We start from the raw sequence: 27778 nt of genomic DNA, 5'->3' as shown, positions 1-27778 counted from the left end.
TCTTTCCTGCCCAGGGCACTGCATCAGACTTGATGATCTATTGAGGTCCCTTCCCACCCTATGAAACTATGAAACTGAAACTATGAAACTATGACATTGGCCTAAAGTTTTGGGCCAGAGGCATCCTTCCCTGGCTCTAACAGAGCTAGTACATGGGCTTGTCTTAATAGTTTTGTTACTCTAAGGGTTGATGAGTAATTGTTACAAAGGCGTAATACCAATAACTTGGTTGCAGGACCAAAGTGCTAGATCTACTCTGCATATGTCATTGAGTCCGGCTGCTTTGCTGTTCGAGTGACTTATTCCAGAATCAAGTTCACCCATTGTGTACAGAGTGCTAAACTGATTTTTCCTTCAGCTCAGTTTGCCACCCAATCCGTGTTTTAGACTTTGTTTGAAGCTTTACCATTGAGCAGAAGCTGGTGAGCCACTTGGTTGGCTATGATGTTGCTGTACTTTCTTTGGGTCATTACTCAGCATGCAAATGGTTAACTGTGCTTTCCTGCTAGTATGGGTCATATCTAGTCCTTTGATCAATTCTTGCAATTTCCATTGTGTTTCTTCTTGGAGCTTGTTGACATTAACACTGTTGGAGCAGAAGTGTTCATACCATGATCCCTGTCAGATTCCAATGAATCTGTTAATATCAAGGTATTTAGCAAAATTTAGCAATCTCAAGACATTTAGGTGACATGAAGTTATGTACTCAATTGGAAAGGACTATTTTGGCTATAACAGGGTTTCCACTATACCAGAATAGGTCAGACAATGTAGTATTCCAGTAGTTTCTACAGAATTTAATACTTATGGATGTGAGAGGAGGCTTCTAAATTTGACCTGGTAAGGTATTTTCTTCCTCAATCTGTAACCAGGCAGCTTGAAATAGTAATTCTGAGAGATTTGAATTGCACCTATTTACCTCCTTACTCTAATACCTTATTAAAACAATCCGAATGTCAACAATATTTCTCTGTTGATTGGTTTACCAGAAAAAGACAGCTAACATATAATATCCAGTAATATTGAAGGGAGTAAGTTGTAGATATTGGCTGAGAAATACTAAGTAAGATTTTTTTTCTGTCATACACTGGACTGCTCTACAGTGTATTGCATTAATCTTCATCTTTCTAATGCTTTGTTCATGCTAGTTTTAAATGAATCAAGCCATGTTGCTATCACAGTTTCAGGAAAGTACTCCATAATCTTCTAGATCTCAGTGGAAGGACAATTCTCTTAATTTTTTTCTCACCAACCCTAACTTCTACTAGTTACAACCTAGCGCCCAAGGTAAACTATGTGAGAAGAGGAAAGGATGGACAAAAGGTCAACAATACCAGAAGAGAGGAGGTACAGTGGAGAAACCAGCAGAAACTGGGATATGCCTACTTCCACTATTTATTTTTTCATTTCAGACTCTGATTTATGCTAACCTAGGGGTTGGCAACATTTTTGGGCAGAGTGTCAAAAACATCCGCAACCTCAACTTGTCAGATGTTGGAGTGCCAGGGGTGGGTGGCCCCAGTAGGGGCCGCAAGGGGCCCAATCCTTGTTGTGGCAACGCAGCCCCGGCCCCTTCCCCGCTGTCCACCCTGAGGTGCACGTATGAAACAAAATGCCTTCACATGCCATGCTGTGACACACATGCTGGAGGTTGCTTACCCCTGCCATAAACCTTAAAAAGACAGGAAAACCAGGCAAAATTATACAGGAGATCAATATTTACATTTACGTGGGCATGGAAGCATCAAAACACATGCAAAATCCTCGGCTCTATGGGGGCCGACCTTGAAGAACAGCCCATCTGTGAAGAACGTTATTAAAGGCACGCGGGTGACAGCTTTTTCTGGAACGCTGTAATTTCCCAGCTGCATGGTTTTGTGTGCGTGTGTCGGGGAAACAGGGTCATTTCTAAAGTGAAACTCCCTCACGCTCTCAGGCTTTGCCTACCCTTTGCTCTGCTAAAATGCATAGAAAAGCTTGCGTCAGGGTTGGTGGGAGGTGTGAGAGTCCAGGGGGGGGGCTGGGAAATAGCGAGGCCTGATCCACACCTGCAAGCACAGGGTGGCATAAACAGTACCTCGATACCATGGAGATGGGGATGCTTTAAAAATCGTAGCTGGAGAGACGCTCTCCCCCACACGCTCCCAGCAAGAGCAGAAGAGAGAGACTTGGAGGCACCTCTTTGCCTTCCTTAGCCGGGGGTCAGGGGACGCCCTGAGGAGGCAAGGGGGCCGCGAGGGGAGGTGCAGCGAGAGGGGAGAGCGGGCTGCCCCGCGCAGAAGGGCGGAGCAGATAAGGGCCGGCTGGGTGCCCGCAGCTATGACAAAGCTTTTCCTCGCGCACTTGCGGAGGGAAGGGGGAGCCACCCCACCCTCCCCCGCCCGCCGGTGCAGGACAGCCCATCCCCGGAGCCGCAGGCAGGGCCGGCCGGGTTGGCTGGCGCGTGGCGGGGCGGGGCGGGCGGCGGGGGGTGGGGACAACAAAGCCCCGCAGCTGTCAGAGCCGCGCGGCGAGAGCGGGCGCGTCGGGCCAGGGCGGGTCGTGCTGGGCCGTGCCGGGCAGGGCAGGTGAGTCGCGTCAAGTGCATTTAAAGCGGTACAGCCCCGAAGTTGCGGCGGCCCCTTGCTGAACCCCAGGCGCAGTTCGCCCTCCGCCGCCCGGGGGCTGCCACGCTGGCACGGCGCGGGCCTGCCCGCGGGAAGGTTCAAGCCGCTCCCTGCGCGGGGCGGGGGCAGGCTTTGTGGCGCGGGCGCTGGGGGCGGCGGCGGCGACATCCCGGCTCCTGCCCACCCCTGCTCCGTCCCGGCCCCAGGGGCGATCGCGGCCGCGGCTGCTGCGGGGGGTCTGGCTCTGCTGACCACCCCCCAAGGAAATCTGCCCCTGCTGGAAAATAGTCAGGGCAGTTAGCGCTAAGTGAAAGGCCACTGGCGCTTCCCCCTCTCCCCCCGCGGCTTCTGGCACCTCTCCCCAGAGCGAGTGCCAGGCCTGAAATAAGACAGCTGGCACAGAGGCCCACGGCATAGCGCACTTCGAAAGAAGGGGCAGATGTGCCTTGGGGTGGCACGGGCTGGCCGGAGTATCTGCCACCTGGGTATTGGAGCCACTCAGCATAGAGGGTTGGGGTTTTTTTGATGCTTTTCTACCAGCACTTTTAGCTGGAAATGAGCTGCAGGGCTATCATTTGTGCTTGCATAAGAGAACTAGAGACAACTGTCACTAGCTCTGCTGAGCTGCTTGCTGACCATGCTAAAGCGCCCTAGTGCTGCCCTCACGGTCCCCAAAAATTGTTACTCGACTGCAGCATGTTCATGAACGTCACCACCACGTGAGGGCTCCTCCAGAGTAGTTTTTGTCTTGTCTATACCTTGTCTGTATATGTGGAGGGGCTTCCATATGAGGAGAGACCAAAGAAGCTAGGCCTCGGGAGAGACTTGAGTGAGGACATGATGAGGGCTTACAAAATACTAACTGGCAAAGAGAAAGTAGATGTGGATTTATGATATTTACTCCCTCACACAATCCAGGAACTAAGGGTCACAAACTGAAAATAGTAGGTAGAAAGTTTAAAACTAACCAAAGGAAGTTGTGTTACAGCGTGTAATTAAAGTGTGGGACTCGCTGCCACCAGATGTTGTAGAAGCTGACAGTTTAGCCAAATTCAAAAAGTGATTGGAGGAAAAGGGCATAGGTAGTTATTGGGCATGGGAGTTAAGGGTGCAGCCTACTTAGGGGTACAGCCTCCAAATGACCTTCAAAGCTGGAGGCTGCAAGTGAGAGAAAAACGGTAGGGGGAAAAAAGACTTGCTTATACCCAGTTCACTCTCCCTTTCAGCATCCTCACAAGGATGCAGGGCAGGATGGCTCTGTGGTCTGACCCAGTAAATCACAGTTCTTATGTGCTTGTGTACCAGAATGTTTTGGGAAACCTACTCAGCTTTCCCTGACAATTGGCACAGGTAAGTGGGTAGTAATGTTGTGAGCGCTACTGGAGATGGGATGCAGATGCCCAGCTTGGCTGGACCTGTTCCAAGAAGCATATGGTAGCAAAAATGCTGCCTAGTTAGTGTCCTGACACTTCATCTGTTGATTTGCAAATACTTCATGAAAAAAGCTAAGTGTTGCTCTCATTTTACACAGAGAAACTAATAGTAGAGAAGAAAATGATCCCAGTGACATGCAGCAGGTCAATGTCAGAGCCAGGAATTAACGAAGATCTCTTAACTCTCAATTCACTACCCTCTCTGCTGCTCTATGCTACTTAATTAACCTAGCAGTTCTTGACATGTAGGTAGTGAATAGTTATATTAGAAACGAGCTAAGTTTAAGCGTGCATGGAAACTTAGATAAGCATTTAAGAGAAGATTGCCATCCTCAGGGGATTCTGTTATTAGCCCCTCACAGCACCTCAAATGTTTTCACATTTGTATATCAATAGAGTACACACATTCACTTCTGCATTAATTTAAATTATGCAGTGTAACCCATTTGGATATTGCCTATTCACTGTATAATAACTGTCCAATGCAGACTTCTGTACTTCTTGTAAGATAGGTGTGAAAGGAGTTTTCATTCAAAATGCTGAGTAATAGGAAAGATCAAGTGTGAGGAAATCGCATTGTAATGAAAGCACATAAGTGAGCCTGCCTGATGAATCAGCAGGCTGCATTCACTGAAAGGTATAGCAGCTACTGCATTGAAAAGTAGAGAAATAACAACCGGGGTATTAAAATGTGTGCACGATCCATAATACCACAGAGTATGTGATAGTTTGTAAAATTGCTTTTCACATTTGTTAGTATTCTACCACTGATAATTTATTTCATTCACCAACTTAATCATTCAGGAAAAGGCCCTCATTGTTTCTATGGTGAATGGTGAAAATAAAAAGGTTTAAGACACTTTATTCAAACAGATATTTCCTTTCATCTGTCTTTCTCCATTGGGCATGTCTACATATGCAATTATGTGATTGAATAAACTGGCACAATTTCATTTGGAGTAAACTAATCTGGATGTCACTGTGTACATATGTGTTTTTAAGTGCCGCAATTTACCCTGCTGTGGGATAGTATTGTGTCTGACATGACTATTCAATGGTGCGGTAAATTAGTCTGCGTAGGCCTAATTGCTGCGCACGTGTAGATGGTGACACTTTATTGTGCAGCAAATCAGTCTACTGTGCAGTAAAGTGCACATGTAGGTGCATCTACTGTGGAGTAAATAAACAGAAGGCAACAGAGTTTTTCATAATCTTACAACTTTTTAAGAAATCAGAGAATAGATTCTGTATTATGCTGCAGTGATTGTGTATTCTGCCAAACTTTTAGAAAAGACAAATCAAAAGGGAAAAAAGGTTATTTCTATAATGGAGTCGCAAAAAACAGATTTAAAATAAACAATTAGCATTACTTCTGCTAAAGAGCAGCATCATGCACAGCTAATGTGATGTTTATCTTTGGAGAAATACTTTGGTTGTTTTAAAAATATCATTTATTTGTTAAAGCAATAGGTGTGTTCAGAATTTTTTTTAGATGAATACATTTTACTCCACAGGTGATATAGGAAGGTGAATGAAGGGGTTTGAGTTCAGACATGGGGGGGATTAAGGATTTTGAAAAGGGGCACATCATCACATAACACAACACATCTTTTTTCCAGTTAAAGAGAAACCAGATGCTTTACTAATGCTAGGGAACGACTACTATATTATTCAATTTCAGATCAAAGCAAAAATAAATGTACAGGTAACTGTTGGCATGTGCACTAATTTGCTAGATGAGATATAAAGTTTGAAAGAAAAATAAAACAAGAGTAGGTGAAAAATAGTCAAAATAGTGAAAAGATATTGTGTCATTAATCCTGTAGTCTTCAGTTAAATATACATCTCTTATTCAGATTCATAAAACAAAATCTAGCCTTCTTGAGCATCTTAACAGTGCCTCCGGTAATTCACTGTCAGTTATTTCTACATCTGGGTTGTTACTACGACACCAGATTTAAGGTTTTTAACTAAAGCTAAAAACAGTCTGCAAGGCTATGAAATGACAGAGATATAACCAGGAATGGCTAACAGACAGCAGAATTGCAGAAGAAATGATAGTTTGAATGGTGGAACATCAAGACCACTTAAAAGGAAAGAAGGTTGTTAATACCTGCGGAATGGAGAGAGATTAGCAAAAATCTGAGAGTTGACCATGAGTCATGAAGTCAAATGACTCTCTCAGCACTGCCTGAATAGAAATGCTGCTGCCTCTTCTAGGTAGGTGGTCTTAAGCTTTGGGTGGAACAGGAATCAAAGGGGGCTGCAACTGTGCCACTGCACTCTCATTGGATCCACCTGTGAGTTCAGACCAAGGTAAGGCCTTGGTCACCAACTTTGGATTTCTCTTGTTGAGTACTGTAGAATGGCAGAACTGCTAGCTTTAGATAACAGAACATGGAAGAAAAGGCTATCTGCTTTAGCATGCTTCCCTAGTACTAGAACCATTCAGTACTTTTTTTCATATACACTTCTAGAGAATCATTTACAAATAACTGAATAAATATTGTAACCACTTCTCACACTTCAGAACACGTTAGAACAGGAGTTCCCAATCTGTGGAACATGTACCACCAGTGCTATGTAGACAAACTGTCAGTGGTATGTAGGATTGCCATACATCCAGGTTTTTCCCGTATATGTCCTCTTTTTTTATTTCTTTGGCCCCTTGTCCTCTTTCTGGGCAGGTTTTAAAAAATGCAAGCAAATGCCTGGGTTTTTGCTTCGCTTCTGCTTTTCCTTGGAGCTGAGGGCAGCGGGAGAAGCTGACTGGCTGTCGGGAGATCAACAGCCCAGCAGCTGCTGGCTGGTGTGTGTGTGTGTGTGTGTGTGTGTGTGAGCGAGAGCGCAGTGGGTTGCAGGTTGGGAGTGCAGGGCTGGTGGGGCAGGGGCTCATTTTCAGTTGGTGGTGCACAATCTGTCAGTTTGGAAACCACTGGGTTAGAGAACAGGTTAGGATATAGGCAGATGTAACAATTGTGTCAGTATCAAAGCCATACAGGCTGTTACAATGCAACTGTTACATCTGTACAGGATGCAAGTGAAGCAGAATGGCTCCAACTTAAACCCAGCTTCATTCAGGGTCAAAGTAAGAGCAATTTAGCTCACTTGTATTGCTATAGGATTGTGCAGATGTAACAGTTAGAACCTAACAGCTACTGCATGCTCCCCTGCCCCTTTTGAAATGCCTGAAATACTGGTGTATACATTTGTCCAGTCCCTCTGTCATGAGTTGAATTGCAATTAACTTTCCCAAACTTCTTGCTTATCCTCTTTTGTTTTCCCCCATCTTGTACAATAGACTCTTGGATTTAACCTCACCCATGTCTGTACACACGCAATAGGATTAGTGGGGTGAACCTCATTCAAAGAGTGTGAGAGACTAACCTGTTCTGCACCTCCCTAAGGCCATGCACCATCAATCTGATTGAGGGTACTCTTCAGTCTTTTGTCAGACTTCAGAAGTGACCCTTGGTTTTGGAAGCTCAAATGAGGTACCTTGTTAGGGCCTTTAATTCCAGAAGCAGAATATTCAGCAATTTCTGAAAGCCAGGTCTGTTTTAAACTGCTGTTAGTTGGGCACTCTTGAAAACCTAGGCTTAATTTGTAAGCAGAAAAGCCATGATCTTGCAAGGGTAATGGGAGTTCAGCATTACAGGGTGTGGAGGAAGTTAGCACCTTCTGGGGTTTGGCTCACAATGGCAAGGTACCTGTTTATAACATACCCGCACACTTCTGGTGTCTTTCAAGGCAGGGAAAAATAAGTTTTTTCTATGACTTCACTTCATGGGGTGTGCCATGAGTTAATTTGACATAGTTTGGCAGACTATTCTAACCAGCTGCCCCACCATTTCTAATGCTGAATGTTGGGGGGGGGGTTGTTTGTTTTGTTTTTTAACACTTTGGCAATAACCCTCTGGTACTTGTTCTTTCAAGGTTAAATCTTACTGCATTATCTTTAATCAGTGTTAAGGAACAGGACTTTTTGTGAGGGACTACAGACTTTGCTTCTCATTCAAAAAACCTACATGGTCAGTCACCTGAGGAGCAAAGAAAAGTTTACGAATAAAGGAAGAGATGAGGAGCATGCTATAATTAGCCGTGACACCAACATCTCAAGTCCTCATTTTTCAGAAACTCAAAGTTATGAGTTTCTGATCTTCTGAAGGTATTGTGTAGGTTTACTTAGAGGACAAGACTGTGAAGTTAGCAATTGATGTTAGAGGTTGTTTTGTGAAGAGTGTTCTCCCACCATTTTATTCCGAAGTGTAATGGTTGCTTTGTTTCCACATTGTTTTCAAGACCGCATTTGGTGAACTGGATCTGGTAGATTATATGGTGTGATAAATACCCATAGGTTCCATGGACTCTGAAAGTTTGGCTGGGGACGGCTGTCAATCCCAGTGGTTTTCTTGAAGGTTTTGCATTTGTTGTTTCAGCCAAGCCAATTTCCTCTGATGTGTCTGATCAGCAAAGAGTTTTCTTTTGAAGATGATATTCTAGGTAATGCCTTCAGAGTGGCAGATGTTTGTATATGCATGTCATCTGTGGTGGCAAGGGTGGCATTTTCAAGGAGATGGCTTATGGTATGAATCTTGTTGAAGGAGTCTGTTGCATCTTGTAGAAAACTTATTGGTTTAAGGGTGGTTCCTGAGAATGCTGATAGTACCTTCACTGAACAACTATGGTTGTTGGCTATGATGGGTCTGCCAGTATTTCCTTATTTTTGTGTTCTGGAACATGTAAAATGTTCCTGTGGTGGAGAAGTGGAGCATTAGCTTGTGCAGTTTTTCTTGGAGTTTCCAAGGAAAGGATTTGATTTTTGTCTTTGAGTTTCAAGGTGAATAGTGGTTAGAGTCCCTTATAGCAGATGGTGCAAAGGAGTTGTTTGTTAGCTTTGTTGATGTAATCCTCAGTCTCTAGGATTACTATGGGATCCTCCTTTGTCTGTTGATTTGATAAGTGTTTGGATCTTGGGGACTATGTAACTTAAAAGAAGGAGAGGTTTTTGTAGTCGCTGTATTTGTTGAACACTTCACTGCTGATTCTTTCAGAAGCAGTTGATGTAGTCCAAGATGTAGTTTCATTTTTTGAAGAGTGTCCAGTCAGATGTTTGTTTCTTGTTCTTGAGTTTGCCTATGGAGAGAAGGTGGTTAGGGTAGGTGTTTTTATTGGTTGTGGAAAAATTATGTCTTCTAATTCCCCATATACAATACCAAATAAAAATGGCTGAGCATAACCAATGCCTTGTAGGGCTACTTTTTCTTCCACCGAGTCTTACATAGAACATTACTGATTTAGTAGCCAGTGGGCACATCTACACATGCCCCCCACTGCACAATTTGTACTGTACAGTCTTTTCATACTAGCTTTAGCAAGTACTAAAGGACTGTGTAGTACCTGCCAATATTTTTCAGTCCTGGTGGTGCACAGGTCATTTCTGACCCTACTATGCATTAGCAATGAGCTACTGTGCAGTAGCAGCAGCATCGCATTTAGTATACACTCACACTACATCACCATAATGACAAGTTATGTTGCATAGCTCGTTACTACAGCAGTGTAGAGTCTCATGTAGACATGCCCACTTCTCATAATTTGAATTTCAACTTATTTGAGAAGACTGATGGTCTTATGGCTAAAGCACTGATTGAAAGTCAGAACATTTGGGTTCCGTTCCTGGTTGTGCCTCCAAGTTCCTCTGTTTTGCTAAGAAACATACTGTCATGTATCACTATGCCTCAATTTCTCCATCTGTAAAACAAGGGTAATTCTGCCCCTCCTTAGCTTCTGTATCTAGGTGGAAAAAAAATCCTGCTTCTGCTCTTATTTCCTTCAACTCAACCATCTTGTTTTTCTTACCCTGAACAGGGCTTTTTGACTCAGCCCTTTGCATCTTTTCATGCTCTTCTCTCCTTGCCTTTATGCCATTCCTTATGCAAAAAAAAGTCTCAATCTTGGATTATCTGGCACCCTCGTGAGCCAAATCCTACCTTACTTTATGTTGATGAGATCTTTGATCTAACAGTTAGGTTATACCTGTTAATGTGTATGTTTTTCATTGCTTTGCATAGAAACTTTTTTTTGTGTATTTCTGTTCCATTTCATACGGTGATACCATGAATATACTGGCTCTTGGTGCTTTATTTAGGTAGATATTTGAAACTAGTCTTAGATCTCTTACAAGGAGGTCTTAGGTTGCACTGTTAGTGCAAAACCAGCAGGAGGTATTTTAAACTAAGGTGTAATGTATTGTATCACCATTTATAACAAGGAAAAAAATTAACATTTTTGGACCAAAGCAAATGTTGATATGGAAAATTGTGTAGATTTCCAGTGTGAATTGTCACAGGTAACACCAGTTAACAAGATGGCAATACTGAAGCAGGATGTTGAAATATAAATATTGTTCCATGGCAAAGATTTGACCGTGTTAATTGCATGTAACATATCCACAGCTTCCTTTGCTTTTTAAATGCTTTGGAAATATTGTGCAATGGTGTACCTACCTAGCATTCATATTCACAGGAGTATATATGCCAGGCGACATGCGTATTAGATCAAACATATAGCTGATGTTTATTAACAGCTACTTATCAGGTTTAATGCTGAAACAACTAAGACTGAACCACTAGAATAAGATAACTTGTCTTGGCATTCAGTACTTTATATAGCATCATATGCATTGTAATCTCTCTTGCCTGCTTAATGGCCAGTGTAAAATGTCTTACTACTAGTGGCTGCATTCCACATCAACAGATTAAAGTCTGGATGACTATATTAAAGCTAAATGATATTAAGTATTTTTAAACATACAAGATATACAAGACACTGATGAAAACCATAAGTATTTTAATGGTCTACTTTAGTTAAGCATTTGAGTTATTTCAGATTTATCACTTAGCCTTTTAAATCAAAGACTGATTTACTTGCCAAAAAAAAAAAAAAAAAAAGTCTTGGCTGATATGAATTTTGGTAGCTTCTTAAAGTCATTTTAAGAAAGGAATTCAGATATTTCCCTCATCCAACATAGCATCCTCTAGGTCAAAAGATCCTTCTAACCTCCAGCTTGCTTCCTTGTCAACAACAATCCTCCTGGGTCGTATTCATTATAGAGAGTAGCAAGTTTAAAGGTATAAGACCTTAAGACTTGCATGAATATTAAATAAGTTGCATCATGAAGATGATGTTTAGGCTTCATTGAAGGCCAAGTAACAAGTCTCAGGAGGAAAAAAAACTACAGATCAATCACTCTGCAGTGGATCCAAAATTAGCTTTGAAGATCAGAGATTAAAGGATGAAATATATGCCAATAGGAGAACCCTGATTGTTAGGTTTTGAATCCAAACTTGATCCATTGCCTCCTGGGGAATCTTGGCAAGGTTGACTATTTCTGATTATTAATGCCAATGATCAAAACACAGGCTCAGGCTTCAAGTTTGAGGAAGTAAGCAGATAAGGCCTCAGGCTCTCCCTGCCTAGCTGTTCTTCTGTCCCTACTGCCTGTTCCCTCTGCAAGGAGGTAAACCCTGTAATAATAAAATGGGGTGCTGCTTAATTCACAAAAGTTACAGTGCTTTGATTCTAAAAAAGTCAAGAACCAGTGCCCTAGCCAAAGTCACTTTGCTTAATTCCGGGGCTAAGCATGCTACTGCTGTATCAGTAACACCAGGTCCTATTTGCCCATGGAGCAAAAAAACCTGGGAATAGAAATTTTAATCTAGATCTTCCAGGTGGCACTAGAGAATGTCAACACTAGGCTAATTCTACACATCATAGAAACACTGAAATTCCAGTCTGTAATGGAAAGCATGGTCTGATAATAATTCAAAACTCTTATGGTACTGGCCTGTTCACTCAAGTAGTTTTAGATTCTGCATGGACTGTCCAGCAAAACCAATTTCATTTCAATACAGTGTATGCTAGATTGCTAGCTTTTACTGTAGTGCATTTAGTCAGTCTCTAATAGAGGGGACTTGCTGGTATAGGGCAGTCCTCCTTTAGAATATGTGCTGCTTCTATCATTCTGTCAACAGAAAAAATGCCTTTACCATGAAGCTAACTGTTCCCTGAAGCAAATAAGCAACATTAGTAAGAGAGAAGTTTTGGGGTTTGTTTGTTTTTTTTGGTTGGTACAACTGTATCTACACTAGGTTTATTACCAATATAAAAATGTCACCACTCCTGACAGACAATGCTAGCAACAGTTTCTCTTTTAAATGTGACCCTAGACTCAGGGTTGTAAGAGGCTCAAATGATGCCTTATTTGTTTCATATTTTAAGACAAGAATATGGCTTAAAGCAGCTGAAATGTTTATTCTTTAAAACTTTTTTTTTTTTCTGGAATCTCTCCTGGCATTTGAAGTACTGGGCTGTGGTCTTGATTTAAATCTTCTCCTAATATCATAAAACATATTAGTGCATGAATTTACCCCCTCAAGCAAAATATATTAGTATATTAGTTTTGACTACTGCCTTTTCCTGTCTCCTACAACCTTCCACTTCCCTGATTCTTTCTGTATACAGTAAAATACCAACTGTCACAGGGGACCAACAGCAACTAAAAGTAAGTTTATACACCAATTTTACAAAAGTTGAACAGCATTATCAGTCATGGATGAAATGATGAGGAAGAAGCTTGCTCGAAGTCCATGTTAAATTTTTAAAGCTATAGTAAAGAAACAATAACTTGTACTATTCTACAGAACAATGGAGACAGCTGTCTACTATATTCTTATCTGCTTTAGGTACTGAAACAAGTTTTTTCATGGTTGGCAATGTGTACATAGTTCTAGCTATCAATCCATCTTTGAAATTTTAGACCCTTGCTCTCCCCCGTCATAGCATGCTTAGTTTTTCAGAAGAGACAGTTCAATAGGATGTAGTCTACTACCCACACCCTCCTCCCAATCACCACTTGGCACACAAAATGAAGTATTTGTACAGTTCATTTAACTTCTGACTTGTAGCTCAGATACTGTCAAAAGTCAGGTTATGATCTTTCAGATGGAAGGAAACATGGGTCTACACTTCTCTGCCTTTGAAAGGCAGAGAAGAACCTGCCTTTGAAAGGGGAGTTACAGACTGGTCAGCCTGACTTCAATACCTGTGAAGCTACAGGAACAAATTTTAATACCATAAATATGGAAACATACAGAAGATGAAGGAGTGATAACTAGCAGCCAATGTGGATTTCTTAAAAACAAATGAGCCAAACCAACTTGATTTCCTCCTTTGGTGTAATTGTTTTGGTGAAATGAGGAGCATTTGGTAGCAGGGATCCTGGTTTTCCCTGATTAAAAAAAATTGTAAAATCTCTGATTTAAAAACCCCAAAAACTATGATTAAAGCCCCACCTGGCCCTGCTCATGCCCTTCACTCCCCTCCCCTCACAACTCCCCAGCCCTGCCAGAGGGGGCTCTCAGCTGCCAGGGCTATGGGGCCAGGGACCCAGGTCTGCAGCTCCCTGTCCCCAACAGAAGGCAGCAGGTGCTACAGCAGAAGGAGCATGGAGCCGGCTCCCCCACTGCTGCCTGCCTGCTGTGAGCTCCAGCAGGGACAGGGTCAGCTTCCGGCAGAAGCGTGCACTCCTGGGTGGCAGTGGAGATCTGGGGGTGCAGGTCCATGCGGGGGGGCGGGGACATGGCAGGTGCATGCTGTGTGTGGTTTCCCCGAAGGGCCAGTAGCGCACCACTGTGGATCCACTCACTGCCAGCCAGGGGGGCACTCTTGTGGGAAGCTGGCTGGGGGCTGAGGGAGCAGGGAAGAGTCGAGGAAAGCCCCGCATGGAGTGCCCACCCGGCTGGCAGCACGTGGACCTGGAGCAGCGTGGTATTGGCCCTTCAGGGAAGCTGCATATGGAGGTGCAGCGCTCGCTCGGGCCAGTACTACACAGCTTCAGATCCATGTGCTATTGGCCAGGCAGGCACTCCATGTGGGGCTTTCCCCAACACCTCCCCACTCTCTCAGCCCCCAGCCAGCTTCCCACAGGAGTGCCTACCCAGCCGATGGCGTGTGGACCCAGAGCAGCACAGTATCGGTCTTTCAGGGAAGCCACAAATGGAGTCATGTAGCCCACTCGGGCCACTACTGTGCCACTCACGGTCCACATGCCAGCGGCTGGGCAGTCAGGTTTTCTCTGTTTTTCCATGGGAAACGGAAAACTTGGATCCCTGGATATAAGGTACCTGGACATATCTTTCACACAGTTCTATGTGTTATTTTCATAACTAAATTAGGGAAAGATGGGCTCGATAGAATAACCCTTAGGTAGACACATACCTGGTTGCATAACTTCAAGTAAAGTGCAACTCCTTAGTTAGTGTTAGACTGGCAGGAAGTCTCAGTTGGCATTCCAGGTGGAATAGAGCCCAGTGTTGTTTAAAATTTTTATTAAGGATTTGTATGAAGAATAAAAAGTTATATTAATCAAATTTGCAAATGATGTGAAGCTACAGAGGAGATGTAAGGGAGGATAAGATTAAATTTCCAAGTATCTTGATAAATTAGAGTGCTGGGCTATAGACCATAAAATTAAACTCAGAGACAATTTTCAGAAATTCAGTGTTGCACATGAAGAAAAAACAAACATGCAAGTGCAGAATAGGGGATAACTCGGATAGCAGGAGCACTGATGAGAAGGATTTGGAGACCATGGTGGATCACAGACTCCACTCGAGTCATCAGTGTGATGCTGTCACACACAAAACAAATGCAATTTATGTTGTATTAATATAAATATTGTATGCCAAACACAGGTGTTAGTGCCACTCTCCTTGGTGCTGGCTGAGCCTCAGCTGGAGTACTATGTCCATCTAAGTTGCTTCTCTTTAAGAAGAATGTCAAGGATCCAGAGGGAAGTGACAGAGATAAGGGGGCTGGAATGTCAGCCATGTGAGGACAAGTTGAAGGAACTAGGTATGCTTAGTTTGGAAGGTTGCCATGGAAAAAAATGAAGAAATTTTTCCTTTGCCACAGAGGTCAGGACACAAAGGATGCATCTACATGTTGCCCTATGGTGACACGGGAGATGCATTATATCACCGTATGGCACACTATGGCAGTGTTGCGATCATGTGGGTCTACATGTGATTGCCAGCTATGTCGCTATAGTGGTGTGCTCCCCTGGCATAGTGTCGCTATAGCAACATAGCAGTGAAATCTCACTGTGCACTGCATGTACAGTACAGTATCACCCATACTGCTCCATGCTTTAGTACTTCCAAAAGAAAGTATTAAAGCATGGCACTGTAGCAACATCACCATATGGCAAAGTGTAGACGTGCCTATAGAGTTTAAATGACAGAGAAGCAATGTTAGATCACATCTCAGGAAGAGCTTCCTAATTGTAAAGGCAGAAGGACAAAAGAACATAATACCCAGGGAAGCTGTGGTATCTCCTTCACTGGAGATCTTTAAGAAAAGGCTGAATAGGCATATGGTTTGCAGTAGTGAATCCTCTATCTGTGCAGGGGGCTGAACTAAATGGCCCCTAAGGTTCCTTTCATACGATTCTGAGTTCTGTCATACGGTTTCATACTTCTGTCATATGACTCTGCCATTCACCTGGACCAAACCTGCTGTAAGAAATTAAGTTTGAAGTGTTTGGCTTAATTTTGTCCACGTGACAGAATACCAGAAGTAATGTTAGTCAAATGAGCCTTTTGGTGGAAATGTGGTATACAAATCAAATAAATAAATGCATAAAACTTCAGACCATAGCTCATGTAGCAGGACTTCCTGTTGTCATAAGGATTTCCTTTCTTTCCAACTGACATTTTATGCTGTAGGTTTTATTAGGGGAAAGGAGGAGTGGCAAGTTTAATTGTCTAGCTCTAAAAATGCCCATTAACATATTTTCAGTTTTAAAGACCCGTGTAACAGATGATCCCCATCTTGCATGTTTTTCTTCCCACATATAGTTTTATTTTAATAAATGCTAGCTGACCCTTCTAGTGACAAAGCTCATCCATTCATATCAATAAAGAAACATGAATTAATAAATTTTCAAATTTAGAACATGTTGGGTATAATAGCCATTACTCGTACATGTTTTGTTAACTACAGAGTCTCTTAAATGTTCCCTTGAAAGCATACCAGACGATAGTTAGAGACAGCAGAAGTGGAACTGGAATCCTTCCAAGCAGCCAAGGAACTCAGATTTCACACCCCAGCTCATGCAAAAATGACAGCATGACCTCACTTATTCAATAAAATAAAATAAATAAATAAAACACAGTTGAAGATATCAGACAGTGCAGATAGCTGCCTCTTGAATGCTTTTTTTTAAAATTTATTTATTTTTTTAACTGTCAGCAAGTTCCATCTACAGGACTGCAATGTAACCTATGCACTAAAGCAGTATGTGGCATGTGGTCTAAGTTATTTGTAAGTTTGAGGAATCATTGGCTCAATAACCAAATTGTTTTCTGCTTTTTGTGTTGTGTCTTAAAAAGCCAGAAGATGCCATTTTTACCAGGGATGGCTAAATCAGGGTAGGAAACATGTAGCTATCTTTGAATTGTTTCTCTCAAGCCAGGTCAGTGCAATGATTCCAAAACTGCATGCCAACAACTTTGCTCATATTGTAAACTATAGAGATGGGGGCTTACTAAAATAACAAAGTCCTTCTCTTGTTTATGAGGCTTCTTCCACTCAGGGTGATTGTAGAGCTCTACAAACAGCTGCAGTAAGTATTTAAACAGTTATGGAAAGTTACCAGACTATAAAATCCACCCCAGATAGCTACAGCTATATTTCTTTTTACCCACCTACCCTCAAGATTTTTTTTTATAAACTAACTAAAGAAATACAAATAGTAAAATCTCAAAGCTTAATCCTACACCTTCCAAAGTGCTTCTGTTAGTACACAGAGCAATCATAAGCTGTCTGTCCACTCCCTTCTAAATAACACAATTATGTAATAAGGTCATAAAAGACATGTGATCCCTCCAGAGCTTTTTTTCATAGGTTCTCCCAAATGCTGGGTGGGATTAAGGGTGGAGCTAGGGTTTTAGCTGTGCCCATAATCAGGTTTATAAAAGGTGACTTAAGTAAAGCCCTCTTCTAAGGAAAATCTACAAGTCTGGGATAAGTTTCTTTTTGCATTGGGCTATTTTTTTCTTACCTCTTTCTACTGCCATAATCCACTGCTCTCATGTTAAAGCATCAGAAAGCTTCTTATAGTGGGGATGAATCTCTAAATAACTCCTTGAATACCTCCACCAATCAGCAATGCAAGGTAAGTCATAGAGTTTACCAGTTCAGTTTGTTTGTTAATAGTAAATAATTTAAATCCTTAGTTTTTACAGAGCCAAATGCAACTTAAACTTTCTTGTACAATATTTTACAAGTCTTTATTCTTTCTGCCATGTGTAATTATCTCTTTACTCTGTAACCCTCCCTGCCTGTAAATCTAACGCAGGTGGGGCAAAACTAAGCTAAAATGCACTTCAGTTGAATGTTATTACAAGGAGTTACTACTTCCCAGGTGTCCTCTCTGAGTTTTTGGGGCTACTGATTTGGAGAGCTAACATAACATCTAGCCTCATCACCAAATCAACTTGATGTAGTTTTGGTAATTATGTAGCTGTTTGGCAATGTTAATAAGTATGTCTGTGCAAATAGGAAATGTAGTGCTGCGCTTAATTGCCCTGCCTTAGTCAGGTCTTTTGATACACCCAGGAACTGTCATAACTTTGGCTTGCAGTACTGTAGTCTCCTGATTATACATTCCTGATTATTCCTGTGTGTAATAGTTTCTGACTTGAGCCCTTTTGACCAAAGGTCTTCAACCAGCAGTTTATTTCTTTAACTCAGATACCCAATAATCATCACACTTGCAGTAAGGAAGTTTTTTATAGTTTATTATTTTATCATAATATTGATACTTCTCTTTGCTATCTTTCCCTACCTGGTGGGGATCTAGTGACTTCAGTACTTCTGAAATAGGTTGTGCTATCCTGTGTTTGTGGGGGGATTTTCCTGGTAGTTCTGTTTCATGCATGCTCCATCTCTGTGTATTATGGGATATTCCAAACTGAGTAGAAAGACACCCCAAAATATAAAGTGTCAATTCTAATAATATCACCCAGCAGCAGGACCTTTTAAGTAATGCAACATAGTTGGAAGCAATGCAGGCTACTTGGAAAGGTGAGGTAACTAGGCATGTACACAACTGTAATGAGTTTCTCAGCAACATACTATTAATTACCAGTCCCTCATGCTCAGACGACCCCTCTTCCACCCATGCATCTTGATGGGTAAACATATCTCAACTGAGCTTCTTAGAGCAACTAATCCATTATTCCTGGCCTCTTACTGGCTTCTGACCTCTTGTAGCTGTGAGGTGAGAAACGTTGCTATCTCACTTTCAGCTGGAAAATGTTCTTACATTCTTTCATAGGTACCTTCAAACTGACTTATCCTAGCTAACAACCCCTTCTGTTTTCATATCCTAGCAAAGCCCCAACATCCAGTCCTAGTTTTCCTAACTCATGAAACTTCTAGTGATAAGCAATCTGTCCTTCTAAGCTGAGAGCTTTCCCACCCACTCTTCCTCATCCAAGCTATGAATATTTTCCCATCCACACCCTGAACAGGTACCTGCACTTGAGTTGATGACATCCACCAACCTGTTAAACTACTAAAACCAAATGATCAAGAAACATCCTGCTCCACCAGGTGCCACTGCTCTGTTTTGGGCAGGGGTTTAGCTCTGGTGTTTTCTAATAACATCTGGTGATTCTCCTGATTTGTTTCTCTGCTCAGCATAAATAAAATAGAACATTTCTATCATAGAGATTTTTTGCAAGAAAGTTTAATAAATCTGGCTAAACACAGCTCCTGACTTATATTTGTACTGAGTTTCCTTTGAGAATACTCTTCTAGTTGCTGTCTGTACAGTAAAGAGGCAATTATTTGAACACCAGTTATCTGAATGTAAGATGTGCTGCCAATCTATGTGGTGTGCAGTATACCTGGGAACAATGGACACTAAAAGAACGAAGTGAAAAATTAAAATATGCAACAAACTAATATATGCAAGACATATACTTTTTTTTAATGTTCATTTAATGCTTGTTTTATTAACTGAACAGCTTGGTTTTTTTATGAATGGGTTTTGGTACCAGTTATTCTGGTTAACTGAAATTCTGCTATATTATGGTAGTACCTAGGAACGAAAGTCAGACATCAGGGCCACATTTTACAGATTTGGGGTAACAGAGGCGGAGTTCCTTGCTTTGGAGACCTTACAATCCAAGTTTAAGACAAAAGAACAGAAAGACAGGCAGCTCAAGCATATGAGGTGTATATCAATTTAAAAGCATCTACTGGATAGAGTGAAGTCACTATCTAAGGGCTGACTAAAACAAATGCAACATATCTAAAAATGACTGCAAATAACCTATCTGCATAACCCCAAAGTATCAAGAAACACAAGAAAAAACAGGGCTGGAAGGGATCTCCCTGCTCAAGGCAGTCTCATCCCTATCTAAACAATCTCATTAAGTGTTTGTGAAACCTGCTCTTTAAAACTTCCAGTGCTGAAGACTCCACAACTTCTCTAGGTAATCTGCTCTGGTGCTTAAATACTGTCATAACTAGGCAATTCTTAAAATCTGTACTAAATGTCTCTTGTTGGTCAGCATGAGAGGCAGCAATCTCAGCTCACTAGTAGCATAACATAAGGTCTTTTGTAGGTATCACTGAAAAGGAGAATTTTAAGGAAAAGGATATTGTTTTGGGAGAAAGCACAGGCTTGCTTGAAAAAGTACCAAGTGGGTAATGATAGCTGGTAACTTTAGACTGATTGCAGGAGGGTGAGCTTTATTTTGTAGGTGACAGGCAGTGAGAAGAATAATAAATTACTATATTTACTCAATTCCAAGGTGAGGGTCCTCTTCACTTCCCCTCCCTTAACAGGAGGAGGAAAAAAGCCCCTTGTCTTGGAACTAAATACGAGCCAGCAGGGGGACAGGCAGTTGCTGCCTGTCTGCCCACCCTACCTACGGCTTCTGCCCCCCACCTGTCCCATTCCAGCTCAGACTCTGTTCCCACTGCAGCCCAGGACACTGAGCATGCCAGGGCCCTGCCTGGGCAGCTGCCACCACCACTGCTATAGGCCCCATTTTCACAGCTGTGGTAACTTGATGGTCAAAATACTGAGCTGACTTCTTAAGTGGAAACTGGGTATGTGTGCTGCACCTTTGAAAATCAGGTGACCTGTTTAAGTACTTGCCTATAAAGATACACCTATATGATGAAAACAGGTCCTTCATATTTCTGGTTTCTGAAAGGTTTCACATCCTAAAACTATCTCTGGATTCAAGCTTAAGGTTACTTCCAAAAATAAAACCTTTCCCAGCCATCACTCCAGGTCTCCTATATTAATACAAGGATCACTGAACCAGAGAGAGGATTTTTTTGTTTAGTACTGCCTTTGGCCCTTTTTTGGCTTGGTTTCTAGTTTTGTTTTGTTAACTTTGATTGCAGTTCTTATCTACTACTTTTGCAGACAAGTAAATATTTGCATCAGACTGTAGGCAGCTGAAATTCAATCTTGCTGAACTTTATGGAAGAAGTTGTGGCTAAAACTACAGAACAACTAAGACTATTTAGAACCGGTTAAAAAAAACAAAACAAAAACACACTTTTTCTAAACCAGCCAGTGACCCAGTCTTCCTGCAAAATGTCCTTCAACCAAAAAGGTCTGCAAAGTATATTTGCCAACCATATGGAAGCCACATCAGTTTAAGTATGTGGTAGTAAGATATGCATAACCTGCATATTTAGAACAGTATAGCAGCTCTGGAGCAATAAGACCCTTTATTGTGATGCATAGACTATAAATGACACACGAACATGCTGGAAAAACAGACAGAGAAATGTTATGATGCACTTGTCAAGTGACAGGGAACTTATTATGTGGGTTATGGAATTGAGGATTTGCTGGGCAACAAGAAATGTTTGTCTCGCTGATAGGAGTGGTATCCTTTGTCTTTATTTGAAAGGAACGAGTAGCTACTGGTACTGCTTTTTGTCTGTCAAGACAATAAGTCGCACAGAAGGGCTGGAGGGAATGCTGACTAGTTACAGTATTCCCTACAAACTAATTAAAAATCTTTCATCACCATTTTACATGTTTCTCTTTGTCTTGCAAGTTCATACTATGCTTCATTCAATTCAGTGAGGGAAGTAAAAGTGCATAGGTTGGTGGGGTTTGTGTTTTTGTGTTTTAATCCTTATATTATATCTTAAAAGACATTTCTTCTAATACAGACTTCATTTTCTTCTGCCTTTCTAATTGAGAGCTTTTGTGTGATATTTTGGGGAGACTTTTTTGTAAGTTAAAAACTAAGTCCTCGGTCAGAATCCTTGAAATCATGAAGTTCTCACTGCCTGCCATCATCTATCAAAACTGTGACACTTATTCTACAGACTAGAGATGAAAACTAGTTGATGGCATATAGTGACTTTTCCTGCCACTGAACAAAAAATATGCTAAGGAGGGAAGCCAGTTTGTCTTCAGGAAGGAGATCTGGGGTACAGGAAAGTCCCCATCAACAGAATAAGGAACCAGGAGTTAAAGATGGGATATGTTAAGTTTAAGGGAATTTCATAATGGAGCAAGAGGCTTTGATCAGGAGAAAGAATCAAAGGAGCATGTTTTTTTGTAGCAGGAGGATGGAAGTCCTGATTACTTGCTAAAACCTGAGAGATCTGGTTATATGAACATAGAAAGAGGATACTGGACTCTTCAGAGAGCTCCAACATGTGTCCAAAGAACTCTCCAGAGTGGTTAAGAAAGTGGAGCAGGGAAATATATACTTGTACCTTGATGAGTTTTTTGCCTGGAACATTCTTTTATACTTGCTTTAGCATCCTATGTAAGGACTTTTCACTACCATGCGTTTCTGAAGAGGAAAACTAAGTCCAAGACCCCCAAATTTGGAGCTTTGAGAAAGGGGACACTTAAACCAATGGGGAATGTCATTTGGCCAGTAGTGCTTTTGGAGGTCTATGAAGTGGGCCTGTAAGCCCCAATTTCCAATGGAAGATTAATAATCCCTTTTCCCATAAAGGGATCTGAAAAAGCAAGGGGTGTGTGGTGGGGGGATGTCACACTGCTAAAATCTACCCAGACCAAAGCAACCTTAAGAGAATATGGGTTCCAGTGAGATGAGACAGCTTGGCAGGCTGGTGAGTGTCCAGGTGGAAGAACTCAGTCAGGGCTGTGTGTGAGGGACTTTGTGAAGTGCTTGCTATAAAAGTTTTCAGTCTAAGTAGTCAGCACCTACTCACAGCATTTGTCACTTGTAGACTGCTCATGACTTCGGCATTACATTAAAAATGGATTGACCAGAGTATTTCATGAAAATCAGTTGTCTGATTAAAATTAAATTGGGCTACTTGGTAGAATTTAATGCAAACCATTTCACTCTATAGGCTCTTAAGAGACACCATCAAAGTGAGGGCTGTACACTTGTGGATGATCACAAGCAGCATATCATCAGTAGCTTAACTAGATTGGAGTGAGTGGGGGGGATGGGACGGGATCCCCCCTCTACTAAGAGCCTTTGCTGTGACAGCCCTGCACTGCCCCTGCCTGGCTGTAGGAGCCAGGAAGGGCAGGACTTCACCAAGCTTGTATCTGGGAGGTGGGGAGTGAGCAGAATGGCAAGGTAAGCCTTCCCTTCCCCGCACCCATGTCAGTCTGTTTCCCTTCCCTCCCATGCAGTAGCTAGCCTGCCCCCTCACCACATCCCTGGGTGCTCAATGAGCTGGCTATGCCTTTGCATATCCTAGTTTGGAGAGTTACAAAAGACAAGGGGTTACAGTGATTTATAGAATGTTATACTTATCCCTCTCCTGTAAATATACAAACTATTTCCAGAGTCAGATTCTTACCTAGCAGTGTCACCAGATGGCTGTACTTAATGCATATGACATGAACATGTATGTCCTGGCATTCATTGCTTACTGGGCGTACTAAAGAAATGTGGAGTTTTGCTTTTCAAAATTCTATACAATCTTTTAAGAGAAACAACAAGTTGGGTTTCTGAAATTAATGATCTCTTAACTTATCTGAAAGCTACTGTTAAATCAATGTAGATGTCGCATATGCCATTCATAAGCAAAGAAGATCTAACTTTGCAAACAAGGATCCTATGTTGGAATGGCCAGATTAAGCCAGGGCCTTTGTGTTTAGAGAAGATACAGTGGTATTTTTGTGAAGGAAAAGTGTGCTTCTTAACCATAACTTTTATGTTAGAGGTGAGGCTTCTAGGGCTTAATGTCAACTCATTCAGAATCTCTCAGTATTTTCATATTTAGAAAATTCAATGTCTATTTGTCATGTGAAAACAACTGGCAAAGTGAATGCTGACAAAAATATAAGTGTTTTGACACAAAGGTCTTGAAAGCCTGACGGCTTACCGTGAGAAGGAGACATAAACTAACATGTTGAGGCAAAATGATGGCACTGGCACTATCTGAATGGGTGTAAGGCATCAAGGATTTGTTTGATTAAGCTGCCAGATATTTCCACTCAAGAGGAAACTGTGACACACCCTTAGAAAGGGTTGCCATTAAGACTTCAGCTGTCTGAACACAAACTAAATGTCTACTGGGCCAGGAACTACAATTCTATAGGAACTACAATTCCTATCCCTAGAAATATTGCATAACATTGACCCTTTGCCTCATCTTGTTAACTACAAGATGTATTTATTTGTAACATAGTTTATGTTCCAGGGTTCCAATACCCTTGGGGAGATGTTGGATTCCTGTTGACTCCTCATGACTGGTGTGGCTTGTTGTTTCCACCATAGGTAGAAGGGAGGAGAGTGACTGAGCAGAATGAACAGTCTATGATGGAGCAATCTTGGGGGGGAAAATGTAGTCCAAGGCTTTTGTTTTGCTTAACTTTTAATTCAATTAAGCCATGCTCCCAAAAAGGAGAAAATTTTAAATACGATACATATGTGCAACTTGCTTATCTGTTTTTGCATGCTGTTGAGCTGTCCAAAGACATTTTTATGGAGACTTAAAAATTACAATGTTGCTCAAGATTTGAGGTGGAACACCTCATTAAAGAACGTGCCATAACAAATGAGTAATGCTTAAAAGATAAAGTTTTCTAATACGAATAAACATATAGGAAACAAGGGGCTCCAAGTTGAGGCCTTTATGCTCATACATAGACATGTTTAGTAAACACTGTGTATACATGGCTATATGTACAACAGTTTACTAAAATTGTTATCTTGAGAGGAGTTAATGGCTTCCATCATGGTAGCTCTGGATCCAAGACCAATTGGAGAGCTTTATGAAGCCAACAGGTGTGCCAGCATCCTTTCAGGCTCAGTAGAGTGCAGTTAAGGATCTTAATTGTTTAAAAACACAGCTGAAGATATGGGGGCTACCACTCAAGCCATTAGGCTGCACAGGAGATCCGAGCTAACACATGCATCTGGGCTTACCTGGTTGCTGTTGCAGGGACTAGGTTTATAGGATATCTGCTGTAGTCCGTGTCTTGGGTAAGGAGCCTAGAGAAGCTGACTATGTAATTCTGAGAGGAAACAGAGGGGTGGATCTTTGGGTGCAAAGTTTGCTGAAGTGGCAGACTAGTGGATATGAACAAGGAAGCTGTCTGCTCTCTTTTTTTCTGCTGTTTTCAGGGAAACTAGACTCTCTAAACCAGTGATTCTCAACCAGGGTGCTGGGCAGATAAGTTCAAGTCAGGCTTGTCCCTGCCTGGCTGTTCTCCACACCCACTGCCTGGCCCCTCTGCAGGGAGGTAAGCACTGCATATATAAAGTAGATATTGAAGTTGGGTGCCAGTCAGTTCACAACTTGTTATGGATGGGTTTCTCCAATGAGGGGTTCCTTAATTTCAAAAAGGTTAAGAGACACTGCTCTAAAATAAATGAGAAAACAGCAAATATACTTGAATCATATAATAAATTTCTCTACCATGTAGGACTCAGTTTTGTCTAGCCATTCAGGGAAAAGGACTAACTTTGTTTCTTAGATGTGAAAAACAGGCAAGGTATAAAAGTTGTTAACTCTCTAGAGAAGCCTGTGAGAGACAGGTGCAGTGGTGAAATTTTTGCTTTTTCTGAATTTTCATTTTTTATCTTTCCTGTTTTTGTTTCTATTATTTCTCCACTATTGAAAGAACTGCTTATAAAAAATACCTTTAAATAACTGGCACAGTGAATGCAGCGATTACCTATTTTTAAGTGGTGACCATATACTTGCTTGCTTTGGCTGGTACAGGATGGGACATCTAGGAAAGGCAGAGGTAGGAGTAACGTCATGGTTGGTGGAGAATGCAGAAACTAATTTTCACAGTGGATTTTAATAAGGCAGTGCTAAGCTCTCTGCATTAAGAACTCATTCAGGGATTTAAATTCAACCTGAAATTTGTAGAATCCTATAGGATTCCCTCTTATTTTCCTTCCCATCCTTTTCCACTCAACAGAGAAGAATCGTGGCGTCTTCAGTTTGAGCCTGAGCAGAGCACTGTGGTGCTTCTCTAGAATTCAAATGGTTCAGTTCCCATCAGTTTCTCACTACTGCCACTGTGAGGAAACATAGTTTACAGATGCAGTTCGCAGAGCAAATTTTAAACACCAGCTATTCTCTCCCTCTCTTCCTCCCCCCCCGCCCCTTGTTTGAATGGACAGTCTTATATCAACCTGTTTCTACTTTATTTACCATTATTAAAGAGATAATGAGGTTAATTATGATGAAAAGTTGTCCTCACTATCTCTTAATATGATCATATGCAGTTTCTCAATGTTATACCTGAAGCTGACAAATATATTTAAGTTATGCGAATCTTAGAAGCTGTGCTGATATAATTGAAGGAGGCAGAACAAGGCCTACACATACAAATTTAAAATTCTGCTCTCATAAGTGACTTACATGCTGTAGCTTTCTTCTGGTTTTTTTTTTTTTCTCTTGTTCCAAGTTCTAAAAAAAAAAATAAAAAAAAGAGCCTTTTTCACCTTTTCTGTCTGCAGTCTTGGTCTGAGATCAGGGAAGCTTGGCTTTTACCTTCTTGCATATCACCAAAAATGTTTTAGTTCTTGGTATGGTCACCATTAGTGGAGTGTCTAAACAATTCCGTCTTCAATGTATTTATCCTCACAACACTCCAGAGGGGGATAACAGCATTTTTTTTTTTTATCCATTTTGCAGATGGATACTTTCTCAATTCTCCCAAGATCTGTATCTACAAAGGGACTTGGGCTTCTAATTTCGGCACATATTTGGAATTTAAGCTAAAGTCCAAGAGTAATCCTCCAAACCCCTGTCACCTCTGAGGTTTCTAAGTTTGTGTGTGGTATTACCTAGTTCATTTCCAAAACTCTTGCTGTCTTTGAAGGGCAGCATGGGTATACCAAGTGCTCTGAAGGTTCCTGTTCTGTAGGTGTACTGAAGACATACCTAACATTCTGACTGGTGAGAGGAGCAATAGGTGTGAGACAGTGGTGCCTTCCTTTTATAAGATCTCTTGGTTGAGTGCTCACCCAAGATGGCAAGACCTCACTGCATTGCCACCCAGGAAAGTACATCAAACCACTTGTGTAAATGTTGTTCTGGGATGAAGGCATGTTCCACTCCTGTTGAAGCTGAGATACTTTGCATAAAATAATTCGGGACTCACTAGGTCAAGGAGAGATGGCATAAAAGCAAGTATGACTAGCCTGGTGATTAGGACGCTCATCTGGGAGAGAGGAGTTCTAGGTTCTGGATCCCTGCTCCAAAGGAAGTAAATGATTTTGGGATTAACAGTCTTTGGAGCAGGGATTATAACCCCAGTCTCCTCTTTTTCAAGTGAGTGTTCTAATCACTGTGTACCTGCCACTTGTAGACTAAAATATTAAAAAAGGTGGACATTAGCACCTCATAATCTGCTTGTGTCTTAAACATCACAGGTTGATCCTTTACTTTTGTGAAAGGACAAATATAAGAGAGGGTTTTGGGGCTGTAAAAGGGCTGCCCTATAGCAGTACATGTTTGGTCCTTAAGCCCTGGACAGAGGTAAAATTACAAATATTCCCCTCTCCTAACTTTCTCTTGGCTGGTTTATGGCTGCTACCTCTTGTGGATCCCATTCTGTGCAACCACAGCTGCTTCGTGCTTAGTATAGGGGTTTTCATCACCTGACATAGAACTGTGTATCTCACTGTTGGAGCCAGGTGCCTAAAAATTAGACCTTGTGATGTTGACCATCATAATACACGTGTGGATTTAGCTCAAGGGAACACAAGATAAGTTTGGAACAGTAGGGAACTGGGTCTTAAGTGAATACCGTATGACAGAGGGGAGAATTATGCCTCGGTATTCCCCAGGTGAAATTGAAGTAGAGGTAGTTGATAAAATCCACATGTTCAAAATATCAGCCTAGTGCTGGACCACAGGACTGTCTTTTTGATGGGTTAGATGATCAAATGCAGGTCGAAATGTAGATTTGTGGGCAGAATGGTGGTAGCATTCCATGGTTACTTTTTCCCGGGACAAACGTGTCTTTTTCTTGTAGTTTTCTCCCTCCCCTGGCCCTCCAAGCTCTTAACTGTGCAATCTTATTCTTGCAGAAACTAATTCTTGAAATTCATTTTATTTTAAATAAATCCCAGTTCTACAGTATACTACAAAGCTGAAGTTAATTAGGGCATTGCATTATAATTAAGCTACCTACTTGAAGACTTCGTGGGTGCATCTACA

At 41.6% G+C, this 27778-nt stretch overlaps 1 protein-coding gene across 3 annotated transcripts in view; it reads left to right on the top strand.

The window, feature by feature from the left end:
- Positions 1–2475: 2475 nt before the first annotated feature.
- MAPRE2 (microtubule associated protein RP/EB family member 2) overlaps positions 2476–27778 on the top strand; it is a 147328-nt gene continuing 122025 nt past the window's right edge. The window contains exon 1 of one of the 3 annotated variants that reach the window (XM_014606859.3): positions 2476–2567. Coding sequence is in view for 2 of the 3 variants with exons in the window: in XM_019498586.2 (XP_019354131.2) it covers positions 17196–17279 (84 nt within the window). In the remaining variant the exon portion in view is untranslated. Of the gene's footprint in view, positions 2568–17070; positions 17280–27778 lie in introns of those variants that run through there. The other 2 variants (XM_019498586.2, XM_059724113.1) reach the window with 2 other exon arrangements.

This window comes from Alligator mississippiensis, chromosome 3 (assembly GCF_030867095.1).
Source record: "Alligator mississippiensis isolate rAllMis1 chromosome 3, rAllMis1, whole genome shotgun sequence".
Lineage (NCBI taxonomy): Eukaryota > Metazoa > Chordata > Crocodylia > Alligatoridae > Alligator > Alligator mississippiensis.
This window is presented reverse-complemented; position numbering and strand designations above follow the sequence as displayed.